The sequence below is a fragment of the Nilaparvata lugens genome, chromosome 3 (genome assembly GCF_014356525.2).
Source record: "Nilaparvata lugens isolate BPH chromosome 3, ASM1435652v1, whole genome shotgun sequence".
Lineage (NCBI taxonomy): Eukaryota > Metazoa > Arthropoda > Insecta > Hemiptera > Delphacidae > Nilaparvata > Nilaparvata lugens.
Window position 1 is genome coordinate 1,378,034 of NC_052506.1, and position 17,677 is coordinate 1,395,710.

General features: G+C 36.5%; 1 protein-coding gene across 1 annotated transcript in view; it reads right to left on the reverse strand.

Annotated features, from left to right (window-relative positions):
- Positions 1-559: 559 nt before the first annotated feature.
- LOC111060895 (laminin subunit alpha-2-like) overlaps positions 560-17,677 on the reverse strand; it is a gene marked incomplete in the record, with an annotated part of 262,801 nt that continues 245,683 nt past the window's right edge. Inside the window, 7 exon segments of the mRNA XM_039425289.1 lie at positions 560-1,014; positions 4,734-4,965; positions 10,750-10,883; positions 12,974-13,085; positions 13,087-13,137; positions 13,910-14,059; positions 15,561-15,692. Of these exon segments, the coding sequence (XP_039281223.1) occupies positions 869-1,014; positions 4,734-4,965; positions 10,750-10,883; positions 12,974-13,085; positions 13,087-13,137; positions 13,910-14,059; positions 15,561-15,692 (957 nt within the window).

Here is a 17,677-nt window from a genome sequence, read left to right on the forward strand (position 1 = left end):
CACTAAAATGTATAGTTTACTAGCTGCGTGAATGAAGAAAGTCTGTTTTACAAACTTACCGTCTAGAAAAGTGTGCATTTCTTTTATTCCATTGCTCTCAAATTTTCTATCGAGAAAAAATCATTTAATAAATGGTTATCAAACATCATATTGTTGGTTATGTATTCTATGCTATGGTAAACAAACTATCAGCGCATCCGCAGAGAAGCAAGCAGACTACAATTCAATCGACCAATGAGAGCTCAGATAGTTGGAACTTGTTGGAACTGTACCAGGTCGGACAATTTACCACTGACTGTGGAGCAGGATTTTGGAACTGGAACTGGTTTCTGGTACAGAATCTGTCAAAACTCTTCCCATGGAGCGCGTAACTTTATACCTGGTAAATTGTGAATCGGAGAATTTACCACATTCCATATACACAGAATGTGCCTTGTTGATCAAACCTGCCTTGTTGTGCTTTGTTGGTCATATATTGTTGATCGAATACATTCCATGTACACAGAATGTGCCTTGTTGATCAAACCTGCCTTGTTGTGCCTTGTTGGTCATATATTGTTGATCAAATACTGCCATTATAACGTATAGAGGTGGTTATGGTTCTACATTTTGTGTCTTTTAGCTAATTGTCTAATACTGTTTAAGTTGTCTATCAGCTACGATGAGTCCCTATAAGCTAGGAAGACTTCTTATCAGCTGTCCATCAACTATGACCAGCTAGTTCTTTACAGCTGTTTACCAGCTAGGATGAGTATTTAGGCTTTATATAAGCTAGGATGAGTTCTTATCAGCTTTTTAACAGCCGGATGAGCCCTAATCAGCTGATTATCAGTTAGGATGAGTTCTTATCAGCTGTTGTAGGTTAGGATCAGCTGGGCAGCGGACAGGATCCTAGTAGAATGTTATGCAGTGCTGCCATCTGTGTCCAATCTCTACGTTCTCCACCAATCATCACATTCCTGATGCAGCCTTTGAAGTTCTCCCGCGTTCGCAACATGCCGGCTGATGCTTGGTCTGCAAAAAACATACCAATTTTAGTTTCCGTAATTTTTTTCAGAGAAATACACACACAAATATTGTCAGGTAGTTGCTAGTACCATAGAGAAAAGATAGCATAAGAAGATGGTGTTGTGTATCAATATGTTTACCTCCTCACTACCCTAAACAGAACTGCGGGGTCTAAAATTGTCTGCCAAACTTTTCCCTCTATACCCATTTTTGAGCATTCATTGCCTGGAATGATTACGCAGTTGAGATGATACTGTGTATTCAAATCAAATGAAATTTATCCATCAAAAACAATTACATTACAAATTAGAATACTATAACAATTAAAAAAATGAAGTTTATGCATTGAATAATTTGTTAATAGGCAAAGATAATTCAATGAATGAATATACACCCCACTATAAGTGATATGGGTTGGGGTATAAGTTATTAGTTGCTTGTTGCGTGTTATAATTACTATTTACAAACTTCATTCACTGATGTGGGATTAAAGTTTTTTATATTGAAATTAGTAAAAATTTATAATACAAACAAAATGATGAGATTAGTAGATGAATATTAATGTTCTATTGAGGATAATAATAATATTATCGTGTGACCTGGCTGGCTCAGGTCTGGTGTCAGAGTTTTCAGGTCGCAACTGATCAATTTCAGGGCCTCTGACATGACCTAACGGTTTAGATATTTGTCACATCTTGATAAACTTTGCAGGAACTCCATGTTGCACCAAGAGCCACAGAGTAGCCTATAGACTGTCTAATAGTTGGAAATTATAACTTCGATGGAACTGTACAAAGGAAATTGAAATCCCCGAGTAGAATTCCAAGTGTGGAATGACGTTTCTAAACATAACAGGATGGGGGCATATGCTTCATTGCACAAGGGTTGGAAATGTGCTAAATCTGCCTGCCAAAGGGTCTCGCAGTTTTATTTTTCTCCCTTGCCGTCCCATGCCCCCATTTAGATAGGTTTTACCCAAAAATTTTTATGGAAAAAATCTGACTGCTATTCTTTCTTTCTTTCAAGTGCAATATTTCTAAAGTTTTTAATTTATTGTGATACATTCTGTGATTCATTTAGAGTATAAAATCAACCTTCAAAATTCAAAATTTTAAATCATCATTCCTGGACCGAAAATCAAGTAACGAAGCAGTGTGTGATTACATAACCTTATCTTTTGGACAACATTAACATTATATCAAAATTTTTGGAGAGAAATAGTACAGGCTCAGCCTAGTTTTTCCTCCAATGTCATAATTGTATTATGATTATAGTATTTTATACAATAAATGAATAAATAAATAGCAAAAAATGTTTAAATTGTTTCTTTTCTAGTCCTTATAAATTCTATTAGATTGAACATAATTTTTTATTTTATTTTCTTTTTTGTATTTTCAATGAGTACAATTTCAACGGAAAATTAATTATGATGAATTTCAGTTTTTAATCAATAATATCTTCCGATTGTCACCATTTAAATGTATAATTCAAAATCCTCTAGGCGTAATTCTGTGTTCAAATTCAAATTTATTTATTCCACACTCATAAATGCATATACATAAATCAAACAAAGCTCAACATGACAATACAATCCAACCAAAGTGTAATAATAATAATTAGGCAAGCACATTATGTATTTTATGTGTTTCCCAAGTTCCGTTCAATCTAATAAGGACGAGAAAAAAAAAACATTTTGTTGACAACTTTGTTGTAAACATGGATTAAGGTTGACAACTTCATGACCTGGGAGTTTCATATGGATCAATTATGGTTGAGTTCAAAGCCACTGATCGGTGAGTGAACGATGAGACCGGTGAGTGAACGTGGCTCTGAACGAAGCACTGTTTGGCACATTGAGGGGACAACCTGGAAGATTATTACATACTAAAGATCTTGAAGATTATTGTAATCTGGGGCCTGTTTCATAAAAGTTACGAGTCCTGTAATACAGGAGAATCACCATTCAAATCACAGGCTCAATATAGCCGATAAAATCAGCTGTTCCTGTATTACAGGACTTCTAAATTTTTATGAAACAGGCCCCTGTAATATTACAAAAATATATAAATTATATAATATCTTGCGCTAATACCTTAATGGTAGCCTTTAATTTCAAGTGAGAGCTAGCATTGGGAAGGCAAATGCATTGTGGGTTTATACCACTTCAAGGTATTTTGGTCTAACTGATAAGAAAAGAAATACATCATATCCGGTTCGTTCACTGATCAAGCTCATCTTACTTTCTACCGATGAAAAAGAACGTAAACAGAGTAGCTGAACGTGAACAGACATGGCTGAATACAAGGTTGTTTACAAATAATGGACTCTATTATAATGTATTTGGGAGCAGAGAAATGCATGATTACATAAATTCAATAACATTTGAAATATTTTACAAAGCATTTAAAACAACTCCGATCACCTGATGGGTTTCCATTTTAATTGATTATACAATTAAATAGGTTAGGTTCTAGTTTTGTTTAAAAAATATAAGCAACAGAGAAAACATCTGTCAGTATGACTAATGAGCAACCGTTCAGCCACAGAACACATACAGAATGGAAGGTATCAATCTAACCAAGACTTGAGTGCACCAAGACCACGACACGTGACTGCATCATCTTGTTAGAAATTAAAATTACTGCTACATTACAATGCTACATTTTCTTTCAAGATGGCAGATTTTAGCGTCAGGATACTAGCCGAGATTCCATTCTGTGGTTAATTCTGTGATCACTGATCTGTGATAGGGTTTTTTACTAAACGTAAAAAACACGATGGAAATGGTTGAGTTCAAAGCCACGGATCAATTCCATCAGTGATTTTTAACAAGATGATGCAGTCATGTGTCGTGGTCTTGGTGCACTCAAATCTTGGTTAGATTGATACCTTCCATTTTGTGAGTATTCTGTGGCGGAACGGTTGCTCTGTGCTCATGAGTGACAGATGTTTCCCCTGTAAACAAAACTAGAACTTAACCTATTTCATTGTAATCAATTAAAATGGAAAACCATCAGGTGATTGGAGTTGTTTTAAATGCTTTGTAAAATATTTTAAATGTTATTGAATTTATGTAATCATGCATTTCTCTGCTCCCAAATACATTATAATGGAGTCCATTATTTGTAAACAACCTCGTATTTAGCCATATTGTCTGTTTACGTTCAGCTACTCTATTTACGTTCTTTTCCATCGGTGGAAAGTACGATTAACTGATCAGTGAACGAACCGGATATGACGTATTTTTTTCTTACCAGTGAGACCAAAGACTTTGAAGAGGTATAAACGCACAATGCCTATGCCTTCCCAATACTAGCTCTTACTTGAAATTAAAGGTTCCATTGAGGTATTTTTGCGCGAGATATTATATAATATATATATTTTTGTAATATTATAGGGGCCTGTTTCATAAAAATTTACAATTCAATAATATTATAGATCACAAAAATCTTTAAATCTATGTAATAATCTTCCAGGCTGTCCCCTCAATGGCCGATTTCAATTGCAAGTACAGTAGCGCTGCATGTGAGTCTATGCATCGTTCAACGACCAAACAGTACTTCGTTCAGAGCCACGTTCACTCACCGGTTTCATCGTTCACTCACCGATCAGTGGCTTTGAACGCAACCTATGTTGTTTTTGAGAATTAGTAATTTGTCTCGTTACTTATTGAACGTCTTTGATTAACAATAAAATACTGATTAATAGTAATTAATAATGCATACCAGGCAGACCGCCAATATACAGCGGACTATTAGTATGGGTGGCGGTCAAATGGCCATTATCGCTCAGCCAGTACTTCTGGGGCATTTGTTGGTCCAACTTTAGCGTAAGTTTGTCGTTGTCAGTTAGTGACGCCTCTATGCGATGCCACCGATTGTCACAAACGCTGCCTCCGACAAGCGACTCCTCCACGACAAATGGTCGTCTGTCACCCATATCACCTTGCATAACAACCTGCCAAAATCAAATTTAACAAATTATTTATGGTATTTTACTCTGGTTAATTATGTTTTCATGACAATGAGACATTCCAAATTTCATAGCAATAAAATCAAATCAACATTTTTATTCACAATACAAACAGTTGTGGGTCCTGCCAAACCCAAAGGTTTTTCGGCGGGAGCCCAGTTACAGGGAAAAAATGAGTTACAAAAGATAAATAAACTTAGACAAAATAAATATTACACTTCAAAGATTTCAAGTAAAAAATGAAAGAAAACTAATACAAAATGCAAAAATAAAATAAGAAATATACATCAGATTTTGATACAGAATTAATAAAAAAAGGGAAAAATGAAAATTTATTAGAAAGGAATGAAATAATAAGGAAAAGGGAAAAATTGTTTTACACAAGTAATAGTACATTTTTATCGTTGAGGCAGGCGGCAGTGACAATAAAAGGAAAATTTTAAAACTTCAGCCAGCAAAAATTGAAAAATTCCAATAATGTAAGCATATGCTGTCATTTTTTAACTTGACGTTTCTTAAATTATGTGTACGTTTGTAATATTATTAGTTTTATAAATTGATTGTGTTGTTATTATTGAGATACAACATTAAATCCTTCTTAGAGTAATCACAAATATTTGGAGGTAGTCTGTTAAATAAGTAGGGAATTACATAATGTAGGGATCTTCTACCATAAATATTATTGAATCTGGGTACTACATATATTGACGGAGATCTTAAATTGTAGGGTGAGGGAGGAGCAAGGAGTCTATAGTATAAATTTTCTTTGTGGAGTATTACAATTGGAAAAAATGAATGTCGCCCTGCATAAAACCCTGAGAATCAAAACTAACACATTATAATCGGAATGAATGATTATATAAATGAGCTAGCCATCAGGCTCGCTTCGCTCGCTATATCCGTCTAGAATGAGGGCTTCGCCCCCTGGACCCCCGACTGGATCTTCCAAAAATGAGATCAGCGGGCTCGCTTTGCTCGCCTGCATTTTTCATTTGAGCATGCTTCATTCCATCAGAACGTCAAAGTACTGAGAAAACGCAGAAAAACTGAGAAAAACGTTGATTTTGGACGTATCTTTGATGAAATATTAAAGTCACCTCATCACAAAAGTTTTAGACCCTAGCTAAACCTCTGTACCAAATTTGGACTTTTTCTGTCTATTACTTGATGAAATAACTGAGAAAACGAAAAAACCGCTAATTTCCGGCTTATCTTTGGCGTTATTTCAAATTCCTTGTAACACAACGTTATTACACCCTAGCTTAGCTTCTGTACTGAATTTGAACATTTTCTGTTCATTTGTTCTCGATAAAGCTGAGAAAACGCTGAAAAGCGCTGGAAAAACGCAGATTTTGGGCGTATCTTTGGAAATTTTTCCAAATCCGTTCTTAGTGCGCCTCTAAAGGGCCAACTGAACATACCAAATTTGAACGTTTTTGGTCCGGTAGATTTTTAGTTCTGCGAGTGAGTGAGTGCCATTTCGCTTTTATATATATATATAGATGTGCCTTGTATAAAAACAATCAATAAAATCCAAATTGGCAAATTATAATCGGAATGAATTGTTGTATAAAATGAATGTTGCCTTGTATAACAATCTGCAAGATGAAAAGTAATTCTGATAAGGTGCGTACAGACTTCGCTCTGCTCCGCAATCGAACGTCACTCGAGCAGATCGATAGATGATTGCAGGTTGAGCAAGAGCGGACCGCGAACAGAGCGTGTAACAGAGCTCGAGCTTGACAAGTTCCTAGGGCGAACCAACCAATAGTTGTGCATGCGCGGTTAACGTTTTTGTTTGTAACGTTTGTTGATAGTTACGATCTCTGTGTTGGCATAAATAACATTATCAAAATTAATTATTGAATCAACAAAATTAAATAATATAGAATTATAAAAATATTTTTAATAATAGGTACCAGCATATTAGAATTTATAAGAAAGAAGCCGAACTCCCAAACAAGACTTTCACCTTTGAAAACATTGACAGACATAACCTTTTTTGTAATGAAACTACAACATAAATACAATAAACATAATATTTATCGTCAATTTATTATATAGACATAATAGGGGTATTCACAATGTTGTTTTAGCCAGCTAAAGTGCTATTTGATAGCTCTGGATTGTGAACGCCCCATCTAAAAAACCATCTGCTATTAGCTAACTGCAGTAGCGATCCAAGTGGATAATTTGTGTAGCTGCAAGTTTATTATAACTCAAAAGTAAGATTATAAACATATGGTTGCCGTTTTAACAGAGATAGCTAGAGTTAGCCAAAGACCTTAAAGAGATATAGACCCACAATGCCTATGCCTTCCCAATGATAGCTCTTACTTGAAATTGAAGGCCGCCATTGGGGTATTTTAGCACGAGATATTATATATTATTTATTTGTAATACTATAGATCACAAAGGCATTGGTGGCATTGGTATGTAATAATCTTTTGGGTTGTCCCCTCAATGGCGGATTTCAATTCCAAGTACGACACTAGCGCTGCATGTGAGTCTATGTATCTTTAAGGTCTTTGGAGTTAGCGGACTCAAACCTGCGCTATCTGCTATCTCGTCTGTTAATTTTTTTCTAACGTACCACTATAGCATTGAGTCAACACAGACTTAGCTAATAGCTGGAGATAGCGAATAGCTCGACTTAGCCAGCTAACTCCAACATTGTGAATACCCCTAATGTATTCAGGCTACCCAGCAATCCACAGGTCAGAATATTTTATTCAGTTTTGTCACTCGATCAGCTAGATTGAACGTTTCACATTTGTGAGGTTAGGTTGAAGCCAAGTCAAAAATACGACAAGCCCGCGATCATCCTTCGAACCTCTAGCGAACCCTTTCGTAACATCTCTCGTAACGTTCATGATCGGAGCGTGTGCTGAGCGTGTTCGAGGCGCGTTTATTTAAGGTGCGTACAGACTTTCGCTCTGCTCCGCAATCGAACGTCACTCCAGCAGAGCGATTGATGATCGACCGGGGAGCAACAGTGGTTCGACCGGGGAACGCGAGAAGATCAAACATCTTTCGTAACGTTCATGATGGGTGCGCGGGCGGAGGGACTGTGGAACCTTGGAGGAACGAGGGCGGTACGAAGGCGGAGCGTGCTCGGTGCGGGTTGGAAGTGCGTATATGTGTACGCAGCTTTAGAAGCAATTGATTCAATCCGATGACAACCCTGCCTCACTCTGCCATATTACCACTGACTTTATACCGTGAGTTTCAGACCCGGTTGCACAAAAGCTGGTTAAATTTAAATCGTGATTAATTTCACGAGAACCAATCAGAGAATGCCGTTTTGATAAGACGGCTTCTCTGATTGGTTCTCGTGGAATTGATCATGATTAAAACTTGACCGGCTTTTGTGTAATCGGCACTCACTTTGTCTCAATGTCTGAATGCTATTGGTGAGAGTTAAGCTGCGTACACATATACTCGCTTCCAACCCGCACCGAGCACGCTCCGCCCTCGTACCGCCCTCGTTCCTCCATCGAACCACAGTCGCTCCGCCTCCGCACCCATCATGAACGTTACGGAAGATGTTAGATCTTCTCGCGTTCCCCGGTCGAACCACTGTTGCTCGCCGGTCGATCATCAATCGCTCTGCTGGAGTGACGTTCGGTTGCGGAGCAGAGCGAAAGTTTGTATGCACCTTAAGGCTCAACTCACACTTACGCGACTCAAGTCGAGAAGATACTCGACTCTAGTCGACAGCATATGTTTCCAAATGGTGACACTCAGACCAGTCGATTCTAGTCTCCGCGACATCACCATTTGAAAAAACATGCTCTCGACTAGTGTCGAGTCTCAGGGGCGAAGCGTGACTTTTTGGCTCTGTCATCTCCAGGAATAATTCAGTTGAAAGTTTGAATGAATGCTGCACCCCAATTGATAATGTCTACTTAAAAGATAATGTTTCATTATGGACGATTATTTATTGAGCAAGATGACATCTAGTATAAAATAAGCTTACTATTCAAAATTCTAGAGTTGAAAAGTCTAGAACTTGGCTACATCTCGAGCTCGGAAAGTGGCCTCAATAGTTAAAATTAATCTAAAAAATTGAAATGAAATTCTTTATTCTTCATTGATTCATACAACAAGTAGGTCATATCATCAAAAATGACAGGGAGAGAAAAATATAAGGTAACCTTGTGCTATTCCTCTCCCAAATTTAGATAAGGTTATGCATAGTCCAAAATAGGTTAAGTCTTGTAGTTGTTCACCTCAGTAAATTTTCAGTTCTTATTTATTTTTAAATTAAGGTTGAAGTAGATTTTTAAATTTAGATGCTTCAAAACCAAACATAGAAGAAATAATAATGATTATCAATAAAAAATTGCAAACGAAATAATTATCGTTCGGTTTGCAACACTGGCGCGGAACAGTGGAATCACAGAAAATAGCGATGTCTATGACCGTTTACTCCACCATCGTTTACGGGGAGAGGGAGAGTCATGATGCTGAAGAGTGGTGGTAACCAATGCTAAATAGCATTACTGGAATCGCTTATTTTTGAGAATCACATTGAACGGAAGGAACTGACGATGCAGTAGTCTAATTTATTGAAACTTGGCGCGCTCGCAAAAAACGTTTTTCTTTTGGTTTCTTCACCTTTTTTACTTTCCTTGCCCTATTACCATAGGTAAGGAAAGTATTGCTTTCCGAAAAAAATTAAGGTACCCCAATTTCTAAATTTCTATACGTTTCAAGGTCCCCTGAGTCCAAAAAACTGGTTTTGGGTATTGGTCTGTATGTGTGTGTGTGTGTGTGTGTGTGGTGTGTGTGTGTGTGTGTGGTGTGTGTGTGTGTGTGTGGTGTGTGTGTGTGTGTGTGTGTGTGTGTGGTGTGTGTGTGTGTGGTGTGTGTGTGTGTATGAGTGTATGTGCGTCTGTGTACACGATATCTCATCTCCCAATTAACGGAATGACTTGAAATTTGGAACTTAAGGTCCTTTCACTATAAGGATCCGACACGAACAATTTCGATCAAATGCAATTCAAGATGGCGGCTAAAATGGCGAAAATGTTGTCAAAAACAGGGTTTTTCGTGATTTTCTCGGAAACGGCTCCAACGATTTTGATCAAATTCATACCTAAAATAGTCATCGATAAGCTCTATCAACTGCCACATGTCCCATATCTGTAAAAATTTCAGGAGCTCCGCCCCAGCAATGCAGATAGAATCCCAATTATCAGGCTTCAGATACAATTGAAACAAAAAAAATCAAGTGGAGTAGATTGAGCATCAAAATCTCTACAATTAATGTTCAGTAACATTTTCACCTAAAATTGAAAATAAGCTTCAAATTCGAGAAAATGTGATTATTCAATTGCAAATTATTGTTGATTCTATTAAATCAATCACTATGAAGAGATAGCAGACCTCATGTGTGTTTCCAGCGTTATTGCCCTGTCACCAGCTGGCTCAAATCTTTGAATAGTAGACTTGTGATGCGCGGGAACACTAGCGTCAAGTGATCAATTTTCATAACGGCAAGGAAAGTTGTGTGAGTGCGCCACACCAGATTTTTGTATTTATTTCAAATATTTTAAATTAATAATATACACATTACATATCAATATCTGTCAAGTCATCGGCGAATCCAAAGATGACCGGACGCCTCGCCTCTGTCGAGTCTCTTCTCGACCTGAGTCGCGTAAGTGTGAGTTGAGCCTAAGCCAATCGGAGGACATTGTGGATGTCGTGTCGGATGTCTGGTGAGTGTGAAAGCGGTCTAAAGTGAACATTGATTGTACTCACTTTGCCATTATGTAGTTCAAGCGACAGAGCGGGGTAGTTCTCAGGCTGAGACACCGATAGCAGGATGCCATTCATCTCCGATGTACGGAACTCCAGTTCCAACTCAACAAGGTTACCCACATTGAATTTCTTTTCTGTAAAATTGAAAAAAAAACTTACAAACATGGAAGATTTATTAAAAACTTGACGTACTGAAATCTTGATGGACTGAAAAGACCTATAACCATCCTCGATAAATTAAGAATCTCAATCAATCAATCAAGAATCAATCAAGAATCTTCTTTATTCCACAATACAGCAAGTACAAAAATGATAAATACTATGAAATATAAAATAAAAATTATTAAGTACTTAGATTAGGGTTTCATATTATACATTATGGAATGAGCCTACATGGGCACTGTGGCCTGTGCGTAGACTCGAGTTGGTATTTCAGGTAGAGTGAATCTTATGAAGGGGAAGAAGAAGGAGAGCCTAAATGGATTTAATAGATGAGGGTAATTTCATTCAAATGATTGTCATAGTTTCTTATTGTAGAAAGTCATTCTGTATTGTTATGTCCGTCTGTAACGTATATAGCCAGTCTGTATGGTAAAGTCAGTCGGTATTGATATAGAGTCAGTAGAAGTCATGTTAATTGTGAAGTCAGGTGAGTCCGCCGCCCGCCAAGACCAGAGCCACAGCCTCCTCATCACTTATTTCAAACAACCAATATTTCAATCTTTTTTTTGAAAATTGCAAGACTTGCAGCTGAAAAAATGTTATTTTGCGGAAATAATCTCTTGAGATTACGATATATTACTTGGGATAAGAAGAAACAATTTGTTGTTGAGAAGGATCTCGTTAGCTGGATAGTTCTGATCCCAACTGTGGCTGCATATCTCGTGTTATGAAAATGTAAAGATGGCAGGAAGATTGAACCAAAATGTTTATAAACATGAATGAGTAAATCCTTTATGTATAATTTTTTCATAGTTAAAACTCTAATTTCCTGAAATAGTAAAGATGAGGGATATCTTTGACATTTACGAAAGCCAGCTTTAAGGATTGCTTTTTGAATAACTTCTATTCTTCTTAAATGGGTGCGGTAGGCTGCTCCCCATGCTAAGATGCTATATGAGAGGCGAGACTGTACAAAGGCAAAATAAGCTACTTTAAGTTCGTTAAAATTGAGAATTTCTCCAAGCTGCAAAGTTTCAAGTTAAGCAAAGGATCAGTAGAGTATTTCAAACGTGATGATGTGTCATTAGTGAACTTCCTATCCCGTGTATATGCCAGTTCTTTACTTTATTATAGATTGAAGTTTACCACCTGCTCGAATATTATAATAATAAACTAGTAGTTCTGTGAACAGTAGACCTCGCGCTCAGTAAGTTACATTGACCTGTTGTTATGTTTTCTCAAAAAATAATAAATAATTTATCAATTTCCAACACCATGGGATATCTTATTATGCTATCTTTTCTCTCTGATATCATCATACATGATACAGTATCACCACAAAATGATACAGTTTCACCACACATGATACAGTATCAGCACAATATGGTTCAGTGACATCTCAACTTGATACATAACACAATGGGATATCTTATTATGCTATATTTTCTATCTGATATCATCACACATGATACAGTATCACCACAAAATGATACAGTTTCACCACACATGATACAGTATCAGCACAATATGGTTCAGTGTCATCTCAACTTGATACACAACACCATGGGATATCTTATTATGCTATCTTTTCTCTCTGATATCATCATACATGATACAGTATCACCACAAAATGATACAGTTTCACCACACATGATACAGTATCAGCACAAAATGGTTCAGTGTCATCTAAACTTGATACACAACACCATGGGATATCTTATTATGCTATCTTTTCTCTCTGATATCATCATACATTAAAAACACAAACAGTATCACCACAAAATGATACAGTTTCACCACACATGATACAGTATCAGCACAAAATGGTTCAGTGTCATCTCAACTTGATACACAACACCATGGGATATCTTATTATGCTATCTTTTCTCTCTGATATCATCATACATGATACAGTATCACCACAAAATGATACAGTTTCACCACACATGATACAGTATCAGCACAAAATGGTTCAGTGTCATCTCAACTTGATACACAACACCATGGGATATCTTCTTATGCTATATTTTCTTTATGGTTTATAAATTGAATGATTACTAACCATATATGGCATAGGCATCACCAGGGAAGTAGGAGCCTCGTTCAACCTGAGGGAAGCATTGCCCCACCTTGTGTGACTTGACCTTATCACCGACCAAGTCCTCAAATGTGACCGTTCAGTTTCATGCCCTGCATACAGCCCTTGAAACTCGGCAGTTTAGACACCTGAAAACCATCGGAAAATATTATTAAATGAATTATTCATTCGACCACGTTTTCCAAAAAACAAAACATTGAAAAATTCAACTTTTTAACTACCCTCATCCCTTTAGAACAAGGGGTAGGGATGAGGACTTTCGATATGTTCACCCCCCAACTGGTCCCAACAAAGATGCAAAGTCAAAAATTGTGTTCAAAACATTCTCTACAAATTCCTTTTCAATTGGTCTATTTTTGCATAACTGAAGATTTCACACTCAACACTGAAGCTTCTGCAACAGTCGTGGGGATGTGCGTAAACGTGTGAAATTATACATCAAATTGAAGAGAATTTGATGCTCTATAAGCTCATAATCAGCATTGATTTTTCCCATTGATATTCAAAAAGTTATAAGAGCAAAAATAGCAAAAAATTGAGGGAAAATGTGTTTTTTCAAAAATGTCACATCTTTTAGAGCGGATAGAAAAATTTGTAGAATCAATATTATAGGAAATTATGTAAGCTTCAATTTCTTATGGAATAGTCATGTCTGTAAAATGCATAGTTTTCGAGTTATATGCGAGAAACCAAAAAATAGTCCCATTGAACCACCCCCACCCCCTTAGCACAGTGGGTAGGGGTGGGGACTTTTGATATGTTTACCTCCTCACTACCCTTAACAGAACTGCAGGGTCAAAAATTGTCTTCCAAACTTTTCCCTCTATACCGTTCTTTGAGCATTCATTGCCTGGACTATAAACAATTTTGTAGATATTGCTTTTCAAAAAAATGCCTTACCAATGAGTCAGGCAGAGTTGTGGCTCCTTCAGGAATGCCTCCCAAATAAATGATTGGCCCGATGTTCATTTTTTTGGGCGTTTTCGTTTTCTCAGGATCAATGGAGTCAACACTCAGCGTCATTTTCCTGTCTTCTTTCTCCAATGTCATCTGTGAAAAGAATAAAATTGATAGTTTATTGGAATTCTCATAAAACTTTAATTGACCGAGCGAAGTAAGGTCTAAGATTCAAGACGACGGTTTGGCATTTCTCTTAATGTTTAAATGTTTATATGTTGCGCATTTACGGCGAAACACGGTGATAGATTTTTATGAAATTTGACAGGTATGTTCCTTTTTAAATTGCGCGTCGACGTATATACAAGGTTTTTGGAAATTTTGCATTTCAAGGATAATATAAAAGGAAAAAGGAGCCTCCTTCATACGCTAATATCAGAGTAAAAATCAGACTATAGAATTATTCATCATAAATCAGCTGTCGAGAGGATTATAAAATGCATGCCATGACGCATGCAATTTAATCTCAATGTAAATTGGTAAAAATCAGCAGCTATGTAGACTATTAACTACATGCATCATTGCATGCCTCATTGAATGCAATTTGTAATTTGTATGCACTATTAAATGAACTATTGATTGCATGCAGTAACGCATGCAATTAATAACTAAAATAACATAGTATTGTCCCTCGAACGTTCTCTGCTTTGAACTCGGGCTGTCCTGTTGCCAGTATGTCTTGAAGGACAACCCCAACAGCCATTAGTCGTTTTCACACCGATATCTCGCCGACACGACATACATAAAGGATTTACTCTGATGGACAGTTTAAGAGGAGGCTGCGGTTTATAACTGCGCGAGGTCTACTGTTCACAGAACTACTAGTTACTTTTACTGTTTCAGAGTCAGAAATACATTTGAAAGAGTATAAGAATGATAATAATTACTATTATTTCAAAATGTTGAATGAAACTTGAAATTTTCCAATTGAATGTGTGTACACAGAGTTCGACCAATCCATGAAATACATGTAGATTGATTGACACTAAAAGTGTGAGCAATTAATCAATCTAGAGGAGATTTCAACCAATATATAAACTAATTAATTTACAAAAACTATACAGTATCGTTGAGAAGAGATAGCATGTGGAGATATCCCAATTTCTCACCTATTAAATTTGTTTTTCAAATGTGAGAATATTGATACTAATGGGCACGCATCATAAAAAATATTGAAACCCTAAATTATAGAAATAGACACGGCCAGACATCTGTGTAATGCATGCAATGAATAATCCACTTGTCAGCTGATTGATTATGAATAATTCTATAGTCTGATTGATCCTACATTCAAAGTAGATAATATATTATAATGATATCAGAGTATGGAGGAATTCCTTTTCATTTCATATTATCCTTGAAATGCAAAATTTCAAAAAACCTTTTGATGCGCAGTTGAAAAAGGAATATTCCTGTCAAATCTCATCGAATTCTATCAACGCGTTTGGCCATAATCGCGTTACATACAGACAGACAAAAGCAAAACGAGTTGAAACATAGACCTCACTACGTTCGGTCAATTATGGGATAATATAGATAATGATGAATGATTGAATGATGGTTAAGTAAAATGAATGATTGTAGGTCTACTTACATGATGCCAGGCTCCATCATTGAGGACTGCCTGCGCAGTCATCTCAGTTTTCCGCCGACCTTTCACCACTATCTGCAAACGGCCATTGCGCAACGCACCCATCATGTAATGCATTCGCTTCTGCGGTGTACCCTGCAAACAAAAGCACATTTATTTATTAATAACTCTATATATTTAATTATTCTAATAAATTTTCTAGTAGGGCTACTTAAAAGTTCAAAAACTGATAATGAAGATCATCAAGCAGAGGCCACCTCGTTATCCGTCAGACCAGCTCTACAATGAGTTTGGTGTGATGGACACAAGACAGCTCTACTCCTTGGAAATAATTTGCAGACTACACAAAGACCCGGAAAGCTTTCTACAAGGGAACCACAGTTATAACAAGAAGCAGAAACCTTCTTATTAGGAACGTGGCTAGGAAAGCAATATATCAACGACACTTCAACCACCCAGCACCAAAACTCCACAATCTACTTCCTGCACAAATCAAGTCAATAGAAACCCCAAGACGATTCAAAACTGCCGCTGAGAACTGGATTATTTCAACTGGAAGACATCATATAGGAAACATAGTCTCAAACAATATGTGAGCTCACTTACCCAACTTATTTGCAGTTTGCACCCCCACCCAGAATCTATTACTACTACTAACACCTACTCTAGTACATGGGTTTCCCATAGTTGAGTAGGTTAATTTCCAATAGAATTAAATTCCACATATTTTTTTCATAAGACTATTGTATTGTAGATATTTTGTACTTTTTATGTTTTAATTGTTTGATTGTATTTTTTAAAGGAAATAAATTTATTTATTTTATTCAAATGTTTGAAATTTTTACAAGGGAATCATTACCACAAGAAATCACCATTCCGGCTGGCTCTTCATTTGAAAGTTGGAAAATGAAGCCAAACTATCAAGTTCTATATGAAAAGGCATTGATTAGCATAGCCACCTCTAATACAAGGCCCCGGCCTACGATATTGCAACGTCGCAGCGTAGGCCTAGAATATAATACATGATTGGTGAAAAAGATCAGCTGGTATTTTTTAAAATCTTTTTCACCAATCATGTATAAGATTCTAGGCCTACACTGCGACATTGCAATATCGTAGGACGAGGCCTTGTATTAGAGGTGGCTATGGTATTAGTTGTTATGTATAATTCTACTAGTAGTTCTGTGAACAGTAGACCTCACGCAGTATTCTCATCCACAAGTACCTGATTGAAACTATAGACCTTATGGAAATACAGCAATAGACTGGCTTCTCCACACATCTGTGTGATCTCTTGTCAGCTGATTTATGATGAATAATATTCTATAGTCTGATTTTTACTCTAATATTGGCGTATGAAGGAGGCTCCTTTTTCCTTTTATATTATCCTTGAAATGCAAAATTTCCAAAAACCTTGTATATACGTCGACGCGCAATTAAAAAAAGGAACATACCTGTCAAATTTCATTAAAATCTATTACCGCGTTTCACCGTAAATGCGCAACATATGAACATATAAACATTAAGAGAAATGCCAAACCGTTGACTTGAATCTTAAGGTGCGTACAGATATAAGCGCCGCGAACATGAGCAATTCACTTTTAATCAGTTGACTATATCTGTATTTTTACAGAAACGGTAAGATACAGATATAAAAAGCTTGACATCAGCTGATTAAAAGTGAATTGCTCATGTTCGCGGCGCTTATATCTGTACGCACCTTAAGATTCAAGTCGACGGTTTGGCATTTCTCTTAATGTATATATGTTGCGCATTTACGGTGAAACGCGGTAATAGATTTTAATGAAATTTGACAGGTATGTTCCTTTTTTTAATTGCGCGTCGACGTATATATCTCTACGCACCTTTAGACCTCACTTCGCTTGGTCAAAAATTTTCAAAGTTAATAATTATTTGACAATTTTAAGTGATTAGTGAGTGTTATTTTGTTATTCAATTTATTTTGTAAACAATCTAAATTAGAACTTCTTTGTTTTCAAATGTTTGAACTGAAATTTGACCTGAATTTAAGTGTATGGAACATAACCTACTTTCTGGACTATTTATAGTGTATAAATCAAAATTCGGGGAAGAATCAGTTTTGGGCTGTGCCTGTTAGT